Source organism: Scheffersomyces xylosifermentans (genome assembly GCF_036884685.1).
Source record: "Scheffersomyces xylosifermentans strain CBS 12540 chromosome Unknown RJT20scaffold_2, whole genome shotgun sequence".
NCBI lineage: Eukaryota > Fungi > Ascomycota > Pichiomycetes > Serinales > Debaryomycetaceae > Scheffersomyces > Scheffersomyces xylosifermentans.
In genome coordinates this window covers 2,190,821-2,207,385 of record NW_027042940.1, presented here as the reverse complement: position 1 = coordinate 2,207,385, position 16,565 = coordinate 2,190,821, and the positions used below count along the sequence as shown (strand labels likewise).

General features: G+C 40.8%; 5 protein-coding genes across 5 annotated transcripts; 3 read left to right on the top strand and 2 right to left on the bottom strand. All coding sequences in view use genetic code 12, as the record gives it.

The window, feature by feature from the left end:
- Positions 1 to 258: 258 nt before the first annotated feature.
- RJT20DRAFT_133725 (uncharacterized protein) lies at positions 259 to 1,392 on the top strand (the record flags this gene model as incomplete). Its single annotated transcript, XM_064918243.1, has 1 exon — positions 259 to 1,392. The coding sequence occupies one exon, from the start codon at positions 259 to 261 to the stop codon at positions 1,390 to 1,392; it is 1,134 nt and encodes a 377-aa protein (XP_064776352.1).
- A 127-nt stretch (positions 1,393 to 1,519) lies between these two features.
- On the bottom strand, positions 1,520 to 2,472 carry RJT20DRAFT_30530 (protein FMP52-1, mitochondrial). Its single transcript, XM_064919628.1, has one exon. It carries the CDS (start codon positions 2,326 to 2,328, stop codon positions 1,648 to 1,650), a length of 681 nt encoding a protein of 226 aa, XP_064776351.1. The 5' UTR covers positions 2,329 to 2,472; the 3' UTR covers positions 1,520 to 1,647.
- Positions 2,473 to 6,779: 4,307 nt separating this feature from the next.
- RJT20DRAFT_30525 (uncharacterized protein) lies at positions 6,780 to 9,893 on the top strand. The gene has a single exon (XM_064919627.1). The coding sequence runs from the start codon at positions 7,193 to 7,195 to the stop codon at positions 9,737 to 9,739; it is 2,547 nt and encodes an 848-aa protein (XP_064776350.1). The 5' UTR covers positions 6,780 to 7,192; the 3' UTR covers positions 9,740 to 9,893.
- A 1,267-nt stretch (positions 9,894 to 11,160) lies between these two features.
- On the top strand, positions 11,161 to 12,387 carry CTR1 (high-affinity Cu transporter). Its single transcript, XM_064916718.1, has one exon. The coding sequence runs from the start codon at positions 11,521 to 11,523 to the stop codon at positions 12,268 to 12,270; it is 750 nt and encodes a 249-aa protein (XP_064776349.1). The 5' UTR covers positions 11,161 to 11,520; the 3' UTR covers positions 12,271 to 12,387.
- On the bottom strand, positions 12,388 to 16,311 carry SEC8 (exocyst subunit). Its single transcript, XM_064916717.1, has one exon. The coding sequence runs from the start codon at positions 15,868 to 15,870 to the stop codon at positions 12,505 to 12,507; it is 3,366 nt and encodes a 1,121-aa protein (XP_064776348.1). The 5' UTR covers positions 15,871 to 16,311; the 3' UTR covers positions 12,388 to 12,504.
- Between the last annotated feature and the right edge of the window lie 254 nt (positions 16,312 to 16,565).

Below are 16,565 nucleotides of genomic sequence, written 5' to 3'. Positions count from 1 at the left end.
CCTGTTTGGATTTGATTTGAAATTATATATATATAGGTAATCCAAACCTTTGAACATATTTATGTACCAAAAATTGAGATTGAAACATTTACTTTCTTCTATTAGATTACACTTCAATACTGAAATTGCATTCATATCTTTTGCCTTAATACAACCTTCACTTCTAGCCACCTTTGGAACTTCCTTTGGTATTCAGCGACTTACTTTTCAAGAAATCGTAAGCAATCTCGTCAGCTTTTAACATTTGCTACCGTTCAAATGGAATTACTTAACTATCACCCACCTGCGTCCACCATCAACTCTTCCTACCAACCCGAAGCTGATACGCAAGTGATGAAAAAACCGTTATATGCCTCATCAACTGCAACGGCCCATCAGAGTCACAACCAAGCTCAAGCATATCAATACCAGTCGGATGGTGAGCTGACTGCTGGTCAAAACAACTCGTCAACCGCTACTACTACAAATGATTATGACTATAAGGAATCTTACAGTTACATGTTGAATCCTAACGAGGTCAGTTCAATTGGTAGTTTTTCCCCAGCCAACATTCCCTTCAACTTGGCCGTATTGCAGTCACAACAGAGATCTCAACTGCAATCAACACCCCACACATTACCCCAAGACCCACATTTACAACCACAGCAACACAACCAGATTCAACAATTACAACAAATAGGAACCAGCTTGGTGCAAAGTACTTCACTGTTGCCCCATCCAACTGGCTTCCAACCACCTCAACCTATTCCTGAAGAGCAAAAATACCAATTGAAGAGTCATTCTTTGCCTGAGTTAAAAAGTGCATACCCACTCGTGGAGTACAATGAAGAGAATAAGAATCGTGCTAGTACCTACCCAGTACCAATCTACCAACACCAACCAGAACCTCATTATTCCAACTACCAAGCGCAGCCTCACCCCCCACAAGGGGGTATGCAAGGCGCAGGCATACAAATACCTCTTAACATAGATGTCAACCAGTACCCAGATATGACCACCCTAGTAAACTCAAACTCCAATATAGTAGTACCTTTAGTGGAAAGTCAGTTCGTTGATCATAAGGTCTGCAGTGTATGTGGAAAGAGAATAACTAGAGACATGTCAAGGCATATGAGGACACATCAAAGCGAGTCAAGATTTACTTGTAAATTTCCAAAGAGCCAATGTCGCCATAAGCTGGGCAAATTTAATAGACCATACGATTTCAAAAAGCATTTACTCAACAGACATTTCAAGTTCGAAAATTTGGCAATCAAACGTTTGCACAATTTGAGTGACAAGTTGAACCACTGGGGTACTTGTCCATGTGGCTTGAGGTTTATTGGTAAAGACTGGCTAGACGAACATATTCTCACGGAAGATCCATCCAAGAAATGCCCTTGTGTAGACTAGGAATAAATGTATTCTTCTTGTCATAAATATGATAACTTTATGAGTTAGGTTGATTTTGGAGTTCGATTAGTCGCGGAGAATGTAGATATCACTCACTGAGCTGACACAGGCATATTTCGTTTGCCTCTGGTTTTACGGTTCTTCTGTATTTTATTTAGCCTTTGTAATTATTAATACAAAGCAAGACGTCAAAACTATAATATACAAATTCAAGGAACTTGGATTCATTAAATAAAAGCTATCACATAGAAAAAGTTACAATTGGCCATACAATTTAGTTAACTCACTTGCCTCAACTATTTTGACAAGTGGTTCAGGACCCTTTGTAAAGCCTTCCAGGGCTAATATAACAGCAATTTGGGCGACTTCCTCTCCGTAAATAGGGTTACTAATAAAGGACAAGAAGTTACCATGGGTGTATTTCATAACCCCAACCATGATATCGTTGAGCAACCCTTTAGGTTTTTCCCTTGCACCCAAGAGCGGACCAGGTCTCAAGATTATGGTACGTGGAAACTTCAAGTCAATGATGTCGTTTTCCAATTGACCTTTGACTTGAAGATACAATAACCAGGATTTTGCATTAGCTCCCACTGTAGATATCAAGACAAATGTCTCGACACCGGCTCTTTTGGCAGCCTTAGCCGCTTCGTAATTGATACCATAATCGATTTTACGGAAGTTTTCAGCAGAACCCGCATTTGCCCTTGTAGTACCAAAGGCGGAATAGAAGGTCTTTGCATCCTTTGCTTCCTTTTCAATAATATCGAACCATTTCTCAGAGTCTGCTTCCTCGATTGAGTTGATTTTGCTGCTTGCAACACTGGGAATACGACGACTCACAGTGGTGATCTTTTCATACACAGTTGATTTGTCTGCATACTTGAGGATCTGAAGCCCCACCAAACCGGTCGATCCAAGAATAAAAGCACTCATTTCAACAATATTACTAACTATACAGCTAACTACACAGATAACTAACAGTGAATCCTACAATATCTTTGCCACTAGAAATTGAACAATGGTTCCACTTCAGGTGGATCCTGAATCCCCCATCTCATCCACAGTGTTTGAACCTTTTCAGGGGAACAATCTGTGACCGAGAGTGCGTGAACACCGTATGCCGGAAGCTTCCTCCGTTACTAACATGTAGTTGCTTGCTTGAGATTCGTATATGTATTTACAGGTTGGTGATAGTAGCCATGTCCATTCATCACATTGAAGCCTAGGCTAGATTGGTGGTTCCAAGGGGTTCACCCTGGGTTTCTAGAGCCTTATCTTCCCTTCGTAAACCTAAATCTGAACTTTTGCTGTGCCAAAAGCTGGATTTCTTAGTAATCTTGGAGATCTCATCCGCCCTAGTTGAAATTACCAGATTAAGGGGTCCTCTTCTCCCAAAGCGTTTGAAAAGAGCAATACGTAGAAACGATCCAGAACCAACTGAAAAACAAATTAGATGGAAAAGGTGCATGTGATGATTTTATATACCTGTAAGCCCTCTCCATTTAGTCCGAACTTTTGTCTTTTCTTGAGAGATGCTGTACTCCTTTCCTGAGAGTTATTATTCAATAGAATGCAGCTATATACGAACGAAGTCAAAAAGAAAGAAATTACTTATAATATTACGTATGGAATATTTCATGGAAGCCAGCTGGTTGAGGTGAACACCTACTTGCTGCCTCTTTCGTGGTGATGCACTGTAGTTTTGGTCCTCAGGTACAACAGCGAAGATTCCATCTTAGGAAATCGCGAAGAAGATGGTGGCTAGCAATGAAATAGACATTGCTTCTCTAAGAAGGAATTTGCTCTTCATACGGTTGTACGGACTTATTAGTTGGAGCCTATTAGTGCAACCTACAAAATTGAGGAGCTTCATTACACAAGATTAAGTTAACAAAAGATTAACGAAATAAGGTATATTAGCACCAATGGTTGGACTAGGAGTCATTTCAGACTCGCAGTATATTCAAAGAACAAAGTCACAAAAAATATCAGTAAGTAAGCATGAAAAACATCTGAAAGCGATGCTTCCAAAGTATCAGCTGAGGGGCTGAAAATTCAACTGTTTCTGATATCAAAGTCTTTGGAAAAGGAAAGCGCTAACGACAGGTTGCATAATAGAGCTCCAAGCATTGTTAGGGCCCCGTCGACCGCTAGTGAAAGCTTATCCCCAAACCCCAATGTTACAACTGCAGAGTAAATATAGCTATAATATTTTTGAAATATACGATCGCCTACAATATTGGCAATGCAAAAGAATTCCCCATTTTTATGGTGATGCAAAACATTAGGATAAAACGCACATTTTGCCTGGTTTGAGGTACGCTTCTCCAGAGTAACAATACCTAAGAAAGAAGTCCATCTCTTCATTAGTCCGTCCCTACTGGAATCGTAGAATGTCATACATGATCTCCCCAAACATCTGAACCAGCAGAAGAAACACTGAAACACTATTAGCACCGATCATCCTCAATCCATGATCTACCTATGTGCGTTTCAGAGATCGTGGTTACAAAAAAAAATCGACCAGCAGTGCAACGAGATGGAATGCTTCCATTCGGGGAATTAGTCTCGATTCTACGAGGGCGACGATCACTTACCGATATTATGGCGGCTGCAACATGTACCCAGAGACCCATTTCCTTCTTGGTACACTCAAAACCTCAGTATTAAGCTAGCCTCATTTTCACCCAACAACATATATCTGGTTGTCAGACATTTTTTTCCAGGGGAAACCTAATTAACTATTAAGTACATGCTACTGCCCGCCGACGACCTTTTTTTAATTATTTTTAGTAGGAACATATCTAAACTGGCTTCAAGGTGATGCAATGCCTCGCATCGAAATTATGTAGAGGTGCCGTACACTCCTTGCGTCAGAAGCAGACGTCTATCTTCTAGAACGACATGCTAGTACCGGATATGGAAAGCATGTAAGGCTAATGTCAGAGTCTCCTCCATTAAGTGCTTCAATTGCAAATCTCACAAGCAAATGCTCCAACGTGATGCCATGTTAGGAGCGACGACTTGACCATTCTAGGAAATTGTTGACGTAGGCAGACTGACGTCTCGCTTGAGGGCTGCTTGCTGTGGAACCCTTGGACGCGAGAAGTTATGCAAATGTAATTAGTATGAATAAATCCGATGTCCCTTGTGGCTAGCCCAGACCTCAGGCGCTTCCGCGTATGAAACCTTCAAGGGGAGGAACGGAACCCAGTTCCATGTTCTGGCGGAGCAAGTTCCGGCCATGTAGAATAGCTTATTGTACTTAACAAAATCTTATAGTACTTCAACAATCTGAATGATGATGTACCAGTACGAACTGAAGCGCTTTGTATGTAGCAACTAGATATTATGTATCAAAGGAACTATGGCTGCAGGGTGCAACAGAGATACGATATCAGAATGACATTATGTATCGTGGAAATTGATTTCCGCTGTACACAAATGATAAGAATAGCTTTAACACTGATAGAACGACTACATCAGTGGTGTCCTATGGAGCTGACAAGATGAAGCACTTGGGAAAACACCCGGGATGTCAGTTATTCTTACCAAGAGATGGAGAAGCCAATTCCAACTACTTCGACTGGTAAAATTGGGTAAAAACAAACAAAAGCATATACATACTGAGTGGACCTGAGTGATAGATTATAGCTGTAAGGACCAGCGCTTAATTACTACTAGAAGTCACTTCATTCTAATTGGAATACGGTCTGAGTTTTTCCAAAAGCCTCAAGAGATCATTGGGAACGGACATTTGCAGGGCCCCTGATAATTGTTAGAAGGGAATATCAACTTCTATTGTTGGACTTATATTAATGGGATCTCAAAATATGCTATTCTGGTCCCAAAGAAGTTCTACAAAGAGAAATGTGCTACATCGGCTGGCAAAATTACAATTCCTAGGATTGTCTAAAGGTACTTGTTACTCAATGGAATCAAAAGGTGTCTTATCTAACAGGTAACGGTTACAACATTCTGTTGCAAGACTTTGGGCTAAGAGGTTTCGAAAGATTCCATGAACTTTTCTGTTCCTCTTGATCGCAAATTAATCTTCGTCGATTCACCTTATCCCATACTATTCTAGAGATGGAACTTTAGAGAGATGTTTAATGACTATTCTTTCATGGTTGAAAATATCAGACCTTTGGTCGATTCTCCGATTGTTCTTCAAATATAAAGAGCAAAGTTTGAGAGTTAAAGCTTAAAAATATAGCGACAAGAAACGAAAATACCATCATTTCACGGAGGCTATAGAAATCTACGTTGCTAAAAGTTCGTGGTTGAAGAAGAATTTTTTGGTTGATTTTTATCTCTGACGATCTTGTTTTGGCTCTATTGGCTATTTTCGATAACTCCTACAACAAGTTTTCAATAGAAAAATAAACATTTCCAAGCAAGCATTCTTCAAGCATGGGTTATTTTACGGCTCTTACACGGTGCATTTTCTTCTGGGAACAATGGATATTCATAGCAAGCATTCTCATAGTAGTGTTAGCGAACTACCACATGTGCAAGACTTGTGATAGTTCTCACCGAGTCATTTTTCACTTCATACATTCCAATGGCGACAGTCACCAACACTTGAATGACATCAACAACCTTACATTCACAAACATAGCATATATTGATGGGTTTCACGTGAGTGAACATTATAGTTACCAGCAGCAAGAAGGCCTGGCCCTCTCACATAATTTCTCTTATGGCATCATCTCTGACAGTATTTCTCATAGCAGCATTTTTCACTTTCCGCCGAAACACTAGACTCCAGTCAAAGCTCCACTATCCGCCGCATAACTCCGACCAGCAGCAACCTCTAAACCCTAACGCACTGTTCGCTTATACGTTCTATGAGACTCTCCACAGCAACACTCACGGATCTCTCGAAATCGCACTCTGAAATACACTACTCACAGAAAAAACAATAAGGCCCCCACCGCATCCAATACCCAATTTGATTCTTACCCAAACTCTATCACACCACTAGACTCTCGCTTAACCCCTCCGCGGCGCAACTGTACACACGTCCTTATCTATCGAGAGAAAAACTGTAAAAGCACAGTCAAATCATTGCAGCTTCGAGGTTCTCCCAGCTGCCTCCTGCAGGAAACTATACAGATGACAACTTTCTCCCTGTGTGGCACCCGTACATCCAATAAGAAAAGAATGGTTACAGAGAGAGAGAGAGAGAGAGATCCTGCCGTGGACAGTTGTGTCAATTCTTCTGGACAACTCTTCTGGACAATTCTATTTCTAGAGTCCCATCTAAGAATCTCCCATAGGCAGTAGGTACTAGGTACTAGGTACTCCAGCGTACATCTCATAGACATTCGCAGTAGACTCTACACTCTCTACACTCTCTACACTCCACACTCCACACTATACAGCACGGACTCCTATAAAACCTGTACTTCTATACAACCTGTACAACCTGTACAACCGGTGCAACCTCTCCAACCTATGCACATACATATAGACACCGCACACATAATAACTCTACACTCACATACAAAACACTCCACAGACATCCTTCAGTACACTCCTGCTCATGTCACACTAAGTCCTGTCGCCGTTACACACACTCTAGCAACACTACACACACTCCAACTTCACTATACACAGTCTCTCTCCTACCGCACTCACACCTGAATTTCTTACAGCCATTTTTTGATTATCAAAAAGTTAACTGCCAGAGGTCAGTCAAGTCACAATTGTTGATGAATAGCAACTAGCAAAAAGGCGATCATTCGTGTCAAAACCTTCCCCCAAACATCCCTAATACAGTACGGATGCCACTATGAGCGGCGGAGCATCCGGCAATAACCATCAGCCCGCTCCCGGCGCGGATCCGGCCCATCATAGTCAACAGCCCTACTTCTCCCATTACAACAATACGGTGGCCAAGAATAACTCACCAGCGCCATATCTTTACTCGGAGCAAACACAAAATGATAGTACACGATCGGTAATTGTCAACAACACACTCCAGAATAACTCATATCCCGCTCTTCAACAGATGGATCCTTCAGCTTCCAACCCTGGATTGTCCTTGCGCCCCAATATCGACGAGTTCGATTATTTCTCGCAAGTAAGCAGTATTCTGGTTCCTGAATCTCGCATAGATCACCTCTATCTGGTTCCCACAGACGACTTGATACCTCAGCAAAACAATTTCGGTGGAATTCCCCAATTTCAGCAATCTCCTTTGGGCTTATCAGGTAACGGCTTAGACAACGCAAATGCAAACAAGATTGAAAGCCACCAGAAACGAAAATTGAGCTTTGGAGGTAATTCTCTGTTGACAGTACCACATGCAAACATGAAGTACCCTCCGAAACCGAAGCCCATACGACAAAGTTCGTTTCCAGTTAGTGGCAATGATAGGCGTCATTTACAACAACAACAACAACAACAACAACAACAACAACAACAACAACAGCAGCAGCAGCAGCAGCAACAACAACAACAACAGCAGCAGCAAAAGCAACCGCAACAGCACTTCCACCATCAACATCATTCACCAAACTTACAACAACAGAGCAGCTTCCAGAATATTCACAAACACTACCAACAAAACATGCAGAGGACGCAAGGTAATACCAATTCTGCTGGAAATACTCCTAGCAACGCCAATGGAGCTCAGAACGATATACCGATAGATAACTTGGATAACTTTTTTGGCCTCAATGAACAACTCCTGTTCTTTGCGAGTAGCGACAATTCTAATACGAATAACTCACAGCATACACTCAATAGCCCATATAGCAATGAGCAGTATACCCAAGTGACTATGGGACCAACAACAAATCCAAATTTGGATTCTGGAAATCAACTAGACTTCTCGAATATATCACCAAAGCCGTCCCATTTTGTTAAACTGGAGGGCATTGAAATATCCAAAAAGACGAAAATGGCTCCCAAACCAAGAGGGCGCCCCAGAAAGAGCAAAAACCCCGGCTTTTTCTTAAAACTCGATAACCTCAGCAATCATTCCAATGGTCTGAATGTCCACAAGAACTCCAACACCATATCACTGTCCCATTCAGACTCTGTGGCCTATAGTTGGAACCGCTCCAACAACGTTGATCGTGCTGGAACGAGATTGGTAAGCGTCAATAACATCCCTCTCTTCCAAGATGATGAAAGAGTGACCCCTAATCCAGATTTAAGTATTCTTGAACAAGATTTAGGGTTCTATGACGATCCTGGCCATAGATTTACCCCAACACACTCGAACGTGACGCCATCAATGAAACCGCCAGGTGCGAATGTAAATGGTTATTTCGAACTTGGGGACCATCTCGCAAATGCAGGCCATTTGAATGGTACCAGTGGTGCAAGCAGTCTTATAAACCACTATGTATCACCCCATATCAACTACAGAGAGAATTCTTACAATAATTTTAATAAGGAGTTTGAAGAGTATATCACAGAGTCCAAGCAGCAGGAGATTGAAGGCACTACATCCTTTTTCAGTGATGTCGACACAACTCCTAAAAGTAATGCGAACCAGAATTTAAACAACGGATTCAACGACGTGTCAGGGCTAAGCGAGTCTGCTATTGGAACAGGAAATAGCACCGGAGAACTTCATGTCGATCTTGGAGGGTTCAACTTCGATGTAAATCCCCGTGATGATGCATTAGAAAATTCACAAAATCTATTCAAACCAGCTCAATTTGCAAAGCTAGAAGTAGATGACAATGCCTCGTCACTTCTAGTTCCTGCTCCTCTCTATACAGATGGAGACAGTGAGCCTCGACCATCGTCCGTTGACTTCAGTGGCGGTTCTACCCACAGTCAAGAGTTCACTTCATTAGAACAAGACGGTGAGTACGATAAACATCTCGCAATACCAAGGCCCAGTATAGAAAGAAGCAGCTCCAATAATAGTATGAGTAGTGCTAATTCAACTGGATCCAATTCTGGGGAAGCAGGAGTCATATTGTCTTCTTCGACTGTGAAATCGAAGAAGAAGAGAGCACCCAAGGGTGCAGTTTGTACCATATGTGACAAGTATATCAGTAGAGACTTGACAAGACATATGAGAATCCACAATGAAGTTGGCCGTTTCCAGTGCGTGTATCCAAAGTTCATGTGTAATCACAAGACCCAGTACTTCAATCGTCCCTACGACTACAAGAAGCATCTTTTACACATGCATTTCAAATTTGATGATCCGAAGGGTAAGACCGCAAATACATTAACGGACAAGCTACCGATGCAAGGAAGTTGTATAGCTTGTGGAGCAAGGTTCAAAGCGAACGATTGGTTGGAAGACCATGTATTGTCTAATAATCTGGATACTCGGTGCCCCTGTGTAGAAAAGAGGACCAAGGAGTGAACAAACTAATAGAGGTGTAGAATTTTTTAATGAAATAGAACATTACACTGATTTCTGATGGTGACAAGTAGCTCACAGATGTAATAATATACGTATCATTCTAATGGGTATGCAAAATATGATCTTTCTGACAGATTTTCACACTATGTGACCTAAGCTTTCTTTGGTGTAAAGTAAATTACTTATGGGAATATCCAAAGAGTAATAGGAAGTGAATAGATAGAAGAAATTATAAGTAGCAAGTTGCTTCAACTGTCGAAGTTGTTTGATTTTTTTAGAGGAAAGCACAACCTTAGCGTTTTTGAATCTCAATATTGACTAGTCCCGACAGGGCTTCCACGAGTACCTCGGTTTTCTGTCGATTGGATGAACTTGTCAATTGTCAGAACTAGAGACTGAGTGTTCCATGGCGAATCTTCACAGCCAAAGCCCGATCCGGCTATTACTTCCTTGCGGTTGACTTCAGGCATTCGATGAATATGCACAAACTTTACCCAATGGACTATGAACCGCCAAGAGCCAATCGAGATATCGAAGGTGAAGAAGCGGAATTTATGAGCAAATAAAACTTCTATGAAGGGAAGAAGAATCAACTCATGCACAGTGTTTTTCGCGGCCATCGTTATTGGAAAATAAGGAGTATACGTGCGGCAATAGCGAAGTAAATTACAGCGATCCGAAGGGGGACATTATAATGTCTACGATTGGAGATATGGTGACTTGTACATAGTTACTAAATCATACAGTAACTACCTTGTTTTATTGTTACTTTAGCTATATACCATTAGAAGTGTATAATCAACTCACACCGAGCCCTTAAGTGTAGTTCTTATCCATGCCATAAATACAAAAATATATGTGCAATATTCATACAAGTCAATATACAAGTCAATCTATATGATGGAAGAGAAATATAGAAGTAAATATCAAAGTACATAAGATAGTTAGAAAATCCAACAATATACATATATTCGTATATACATATACACCTATAGACATCTATACATCTAAGCATAACCCATATGTACATATACATATATACATATATACACTTTACACACACACACACGCACACACACACACATAGTAACTATCTCCAAATCGCATCCATTGACTTACTTTTTTCTTTTTTTTTTTTGCAACCCTCTGTCTCTCTCACACACACACACTCACTCTCTCACTCTCACTCTCTCGCCTATCACTGTTAATAACACTCCCATTTATCACTCCACCGTCCGGAGTCGCATTCTATACCCTAATTGGGTAATGATAATTTGCGCATCTCTCATCTTTCCTGTGTCGCATATGCTCCACGCTGTGTTTCTTCCTGTCTGATTTCTCTATTTACGTCTTCTTTATTTGCTCATAGTTAACGCTTGTATTGTAATATTGTATGATTTCTTGGACTCTTTGTTTTAGTGGGTAGAATGAGCAAATTATCTGTTTGATCAGTGGAAGAAGCGAGGGGACGTAGTTAATATATATAATGTTATATAAATCTGTATGAATGTTTAATTTGGCTAGTTGTATATAGTATAGAAGATATTCATTTTCAGATATATATACATATACATATCTATATCTATTCATTGACAGTCGCTATAAAGAAGAAATAGAATCTCTTTTTTGCAATCAGTGAATCTTACATCATCAATATCTGTCCTTCATCTCCTACAATACTATAAACAATCCGGTTCGTAGCTCCAATCCCCAAACTTTTCACTCGCTTTGGAATTTTTCACTTCACCAAGTTCAATATATACAACCAATAATAAACAAAAATGGACTTCGCTAAACGTCACGGCATGGCAATGACCATGGCCACCGATGCAGCCACCGAAATGGCCTCTGCAACCATGCTGGGCATGATGTCAATGTCAACTGGTATGGCCTCCCACGACCACCTGGATATGGACATGGATATGGCTCCCATGCACATGTACTTCACCACCCAATTCAAGAACTATCCCGTCTTATTCAAGCTGTTGTCTGCTTCCACAAAGGCTCAAGCTTTCGGTATCTTCTTACTTCTATTCTTCATCGCCTTCTTAAATAGAGGCTTGGAGTTCGTCAGAAACTACTTGGAACAAGTGGTATGGAAGAACCCAGTATACGTCGAATGCCACCCAGGCGAAACTGGAATTTCTGCCATCAAAAGCATCCACAGCCAAGCTCCACAAGCTGATGCACATGCATGCTGTGGAGGAGAGGAAGAATCTGATGCCAGCATCGGAAAGGCCGACTCTACCACCTCTGGCGTACGTTCTGTTCAACCTATAGAAGGAGATCATCGTCAGGAAAGAACGAACCAACTTCCCTTGGCTTCTCGTGTATTCAGAGACATAATCAGATTGATCTTATGTATAGTCCCCGATTTGTTTGGTTACTCCCTCATGTTGGTAGCCATGACATACACATTGACATACTTCTTCGCTGTGGTGATAGGTTCTGGTGTTGGTAGATTCTTCTTCGAGAGATTGTCTGACAGAATGAACCTCAAACCTCTCAACCCATTTGGCCAGCATTGTTAGTCATAAAATAGCATAAGCACATATACATATCGAGCAGAACGCTCTCTCCGAAAAGCATAGTGGCTCCATTTCACTTCTTCTTTAGATAATACAATAATATATTCACCATTTTACTACTTCATCGCAGCGTAAACAATAATACATGTATTATTCAATACTATTGGTATCTAAGTACGCTCCTTGTCATTCCATCCACAATCTATGTAATATACACTCACTCTCAATAGCACTCCTTTACTTCACTAACTCGGCTATCTTCTTCAACAAATCACTCTGCTTCGTTTTGTTGAACTGAGTTCCATTTCCATCCGCCAACTTTTCACTGTATATTAAGCGGGCCATATTGTTGAGCTCACCTAAAGAATACTTCTGTTCATTGGTTTTGACATAGTTCAAGAGGTTAAATTCATTCATAGTGAAAAGTTCGAAGTATACCGAGGATCTGGTGAAATCAACTGTTTCTGGGTTCTTGGATAAGTTACGTAACATCTGCTGCAACGTGAAGATGTTCAAGAGAATCCTCTTGATACCGTTGCTGTTCATCTTGTGCACAAGTGTGGAACCCTGGATAAGTAGTTGATTCAAAAATGCTGGTAAGCCCACAAAAATGCCCTCACGTTCCAGGGGCGATAACATTTTACTAACTTTAGCATCAATCGAGAATACTTCCTTATTGAGCATACCTATTGGCGCATCGGCATCTCCCGGCTCGGTAGTTGGCATCCAATCAGACTCCTTGAAGGATCTTCCTATGTAATAAATAGCCTTGCAACGCAAGTCATATCTTAAAGCGAGCAAGGTATTATCTCTGATGGACTCGAAGTTCAGAATCATCTCACCGAAACGTTCTATCTTGTCCAGGCTCAAAGCCAAATAGATGTTTTGTTGACTTATGTCTGTATTTCCAGCATTCACGTTAATAGCATTACGGCCATTTTCCAAAAATGACCAGTTGTAACGCAATCTATCTACCACCGAGAGTTTGATAGCATCACTGTCGTCGTCGAGGACATCGTAGTTCGACTCTTTCTGAACCAAAGGCAACCAAGTCAAAATCCACGATGTCGTCAATAAGAGATAACATACTTGGTTGAACGAATCTACATCTAATAAATCGTCCTTCGATATCTCAAATGCCTTTGTAGGAGCCTCTCCAGCTTGAACCATAATTTGACTCTCCTTTGCTGTTAAGGCAGTAACAGTCTTTGTGTCAGTGCTTCCCAAGATTTGGGTACTTAATTGAATCAAAGCAGGAATCCTCATCCAACGGCTTATCTGCGATATTGGCTTGTTAGAGGAGTCAATCGTAGAATTGTACGCACTATTTTGGAAACTTCCAGTAGACAACAACTCTTGGTAGAAGTGGGAATAAACACCTGCAAAACTTTCCACAAAATGAAGGACAGTATCGCTGAATTCTGGTCTGTATGTGAGCGAAGTATTCAATACTGAACACACATTGAGTAAAAGCTTCTTAAAGTTAAGTGCATTCTCGTAAATGACAGTGAAGCCGCTGTCCGTTGCATTATTGGTGATAAGAGCAACATCTGCATTACGTGTGAGCGAAATAAGATCCAATTTAAGTCCTGCTACATGAGCAATACCACCCTTATCGTGTTCTGCGTGGATAAATGCTCCTCCGATGTATTCTGTAAACAGAAGATCCAAACTTTCCCTCACATGAGCCAAAAATGAAATTTTCATAAAGTCATCAAAGAATTGAAGTGCAAGCTGATTGGTAGGTGTGTTACTATGTCCAAAGTTGTTCAAAAGACGCTGCGATCCTTCCACAAATATCAACAAGAATTCTAAGATTATACGCATATTGTACAGGTTCCTTGGCACTAGTACTTCAACCATGGCATTGAAGTTTTCATTTTGAATGTAAGGCGACGAAGAATCAATCAAGCCGCTCTTACTGTTTTCAGTCTCATTAATCACAAATCCAGGGAACATATCTTGTAGAATTGTCTGCAAATCCGGATTTGCAGTGGTTGACTTCTTGTATGATACATCCACAAAATGGAATGCATCCTTTTTACTTAACGTGTCATAGATTTTACTTTTGTTCTTACCCTTAAGCACTTCATTGTTGGCATCTGCTTTAACGTGACTGTCGTCATTGATATAATTAACCATTATCAGTTGTAATTCTTTCTTCATAATATTCCACACAGTTACTAACTTGTATGAGTTACTGTTCTCGAGGTGTGCAGCTGCACTGGTGGTAACTCCTTTGGTTGGTCCTGAGATAGTTTGGCCCTGCTCTATGAGATTTACAATCTCACTAACAACCTTGTGACGCTGTAAAACTGCCAAAGTTTGGATGAAAATAGAACCAAACAAGTCTTGGAGAACAACAACTGCTGAATCGCTGAAGTTACTGTTACCTACAACATCTGCTATCGTTCTTTGGTCGTAATTCTGGAGTTTAGCCAACTTCGCTAAAGCTAATCCGTTTCTCAGCTTAACTGTTTCTGTAGCTCTGCTGATCATTCCGTGAAGCTCCAGCTGATTTGAGTTAACTAAAATTTCCACCACCTGGTGTAACCGACTGAGTCTTGCGGCAGTATGCAAGAGCATGTATATGTAGTGAAAAGATGCTGCCGAAGCATTCAGTGTGGAATCAAGGAGAATAGAATAGTTTACACCACCTTCATTACCCGAGAAATGTGAGTGCACTTTGGGTAATTGCTTGTTGATAAACAACTCCACTGGTTCGCAGAGTACATCAACAATGTCTGTTATATCTAAGTTGGCCAGGTTATATATGTACTGTTCTAAGTTATGCAGCTCTGCAATTAACGTCTTGAAGGAAGCAAGTTTTGGGTTGTTTGAGTCTGCCAATGCTTGCCACGAAAGGTTGAATGCTCCAATACTACTCTTATCAGTTTCCGTGGTTCTGCTGGTGCTACCCTTCTGATATATCTCATTCTGGAGTTCATCGACTATCATATCGAAAAGATTATTGGACTGGATCTCGAGGTAATTCTGCATGCTGGACATGGCTGAAAGAGACCATAAGTTGTACTTTTCGGCTACTTTGTAACCGTTTGAGATAACATCATAGACCTCGTGCATTTTCTTATCAATTACAAGTTGGTCAATTTTATCGGGAATTGCGGTCACTTCCGAAATAGCATCAAGAACTTCAATCATTTCAGAGTATCTGGCAGAAGAGTGACTCAAATCGTTCAAAACATCAGACCTATCGTTTGTCTCCTTGGTGGTGAATTCCAACATTTCCTTAATTGCGGTGGAGTCGTTCTGGGAATCCTGGAGTGTCGAAAGAAGCAAATGGTACGAACCAATACTGTTATTGAACAACTCATGGTGTTCGTTGACTACATGACGAAGCGCGGTTTCTGTGCTTTTCATTACGTGTTCGAACTCAGGATATCTGTGAGCAAGACCCACGGAGGTATCGTCCAAGAGCGAAACTGCTGTTTCGATTGGATTGGCGTCGTCCTGTAAGAATTGTGGCCAGTCGTACTTGAGCGTGTTCTGAACTTCTTTGAGCTCGAATATAGACTCGTCGATAGCACGCCGCGATTGCGCGCCGCCCGGCGGCATATTAAACGAAAGTCGCCTATTGACCATCTCTACTTTCTGTTATAATCTCGATATCAACCTGTGCTTTCCAAGCCCACAATTATCCACCTTAAACCGTCTGTTCAAATGAAACTGTTTGGTTGTCAAAATCATAAACTTCTCTTTTGGAATGTTTGATTTCGCTTGTTTGAGGGAGAATGCATGTAGTGGCAGGTGAAATGCGAGTGTTGTGTGTATAGGAACGCATAGCATAGTTAAGGAGAAGAAGGCAGGACCCTACAATTGAGGAAAGTAAAGGGTGGTCTAAGTGTGAGAGGGGGGTATCTGAGGAGATGGGATGGGAGAGACGTGGTGGTAGCGGTGGTGGTTGTGGTGAGTGGAAAGACAATTTTACAAAAAAAAGAAATATCCATTATCTATATCTATATGGATATACAATATTTTTATCTAATATATAGAGGAACTCGTTAAATTGAATATAAATGAACCTAAAATTATGTATTTTCCAAAAGATGCAAAATTTTGGTTTTTAAATATAATTATTAAAATGTAGTATAAAGTTGGAATTATTGGTAATTACAAGAAAGGAAATTGCCTTGAAGCAATTCTATACCTTCCACTAACCGGTTGTAGTGTTTCTCTCACTTTTACATTCTCCCTCTAACACTCTCTCTCATGGGCGTTTTGCAGTAATTGGATTATCGGACAAAGGACACGACCTCTATTTTAACGCTGTTTACATT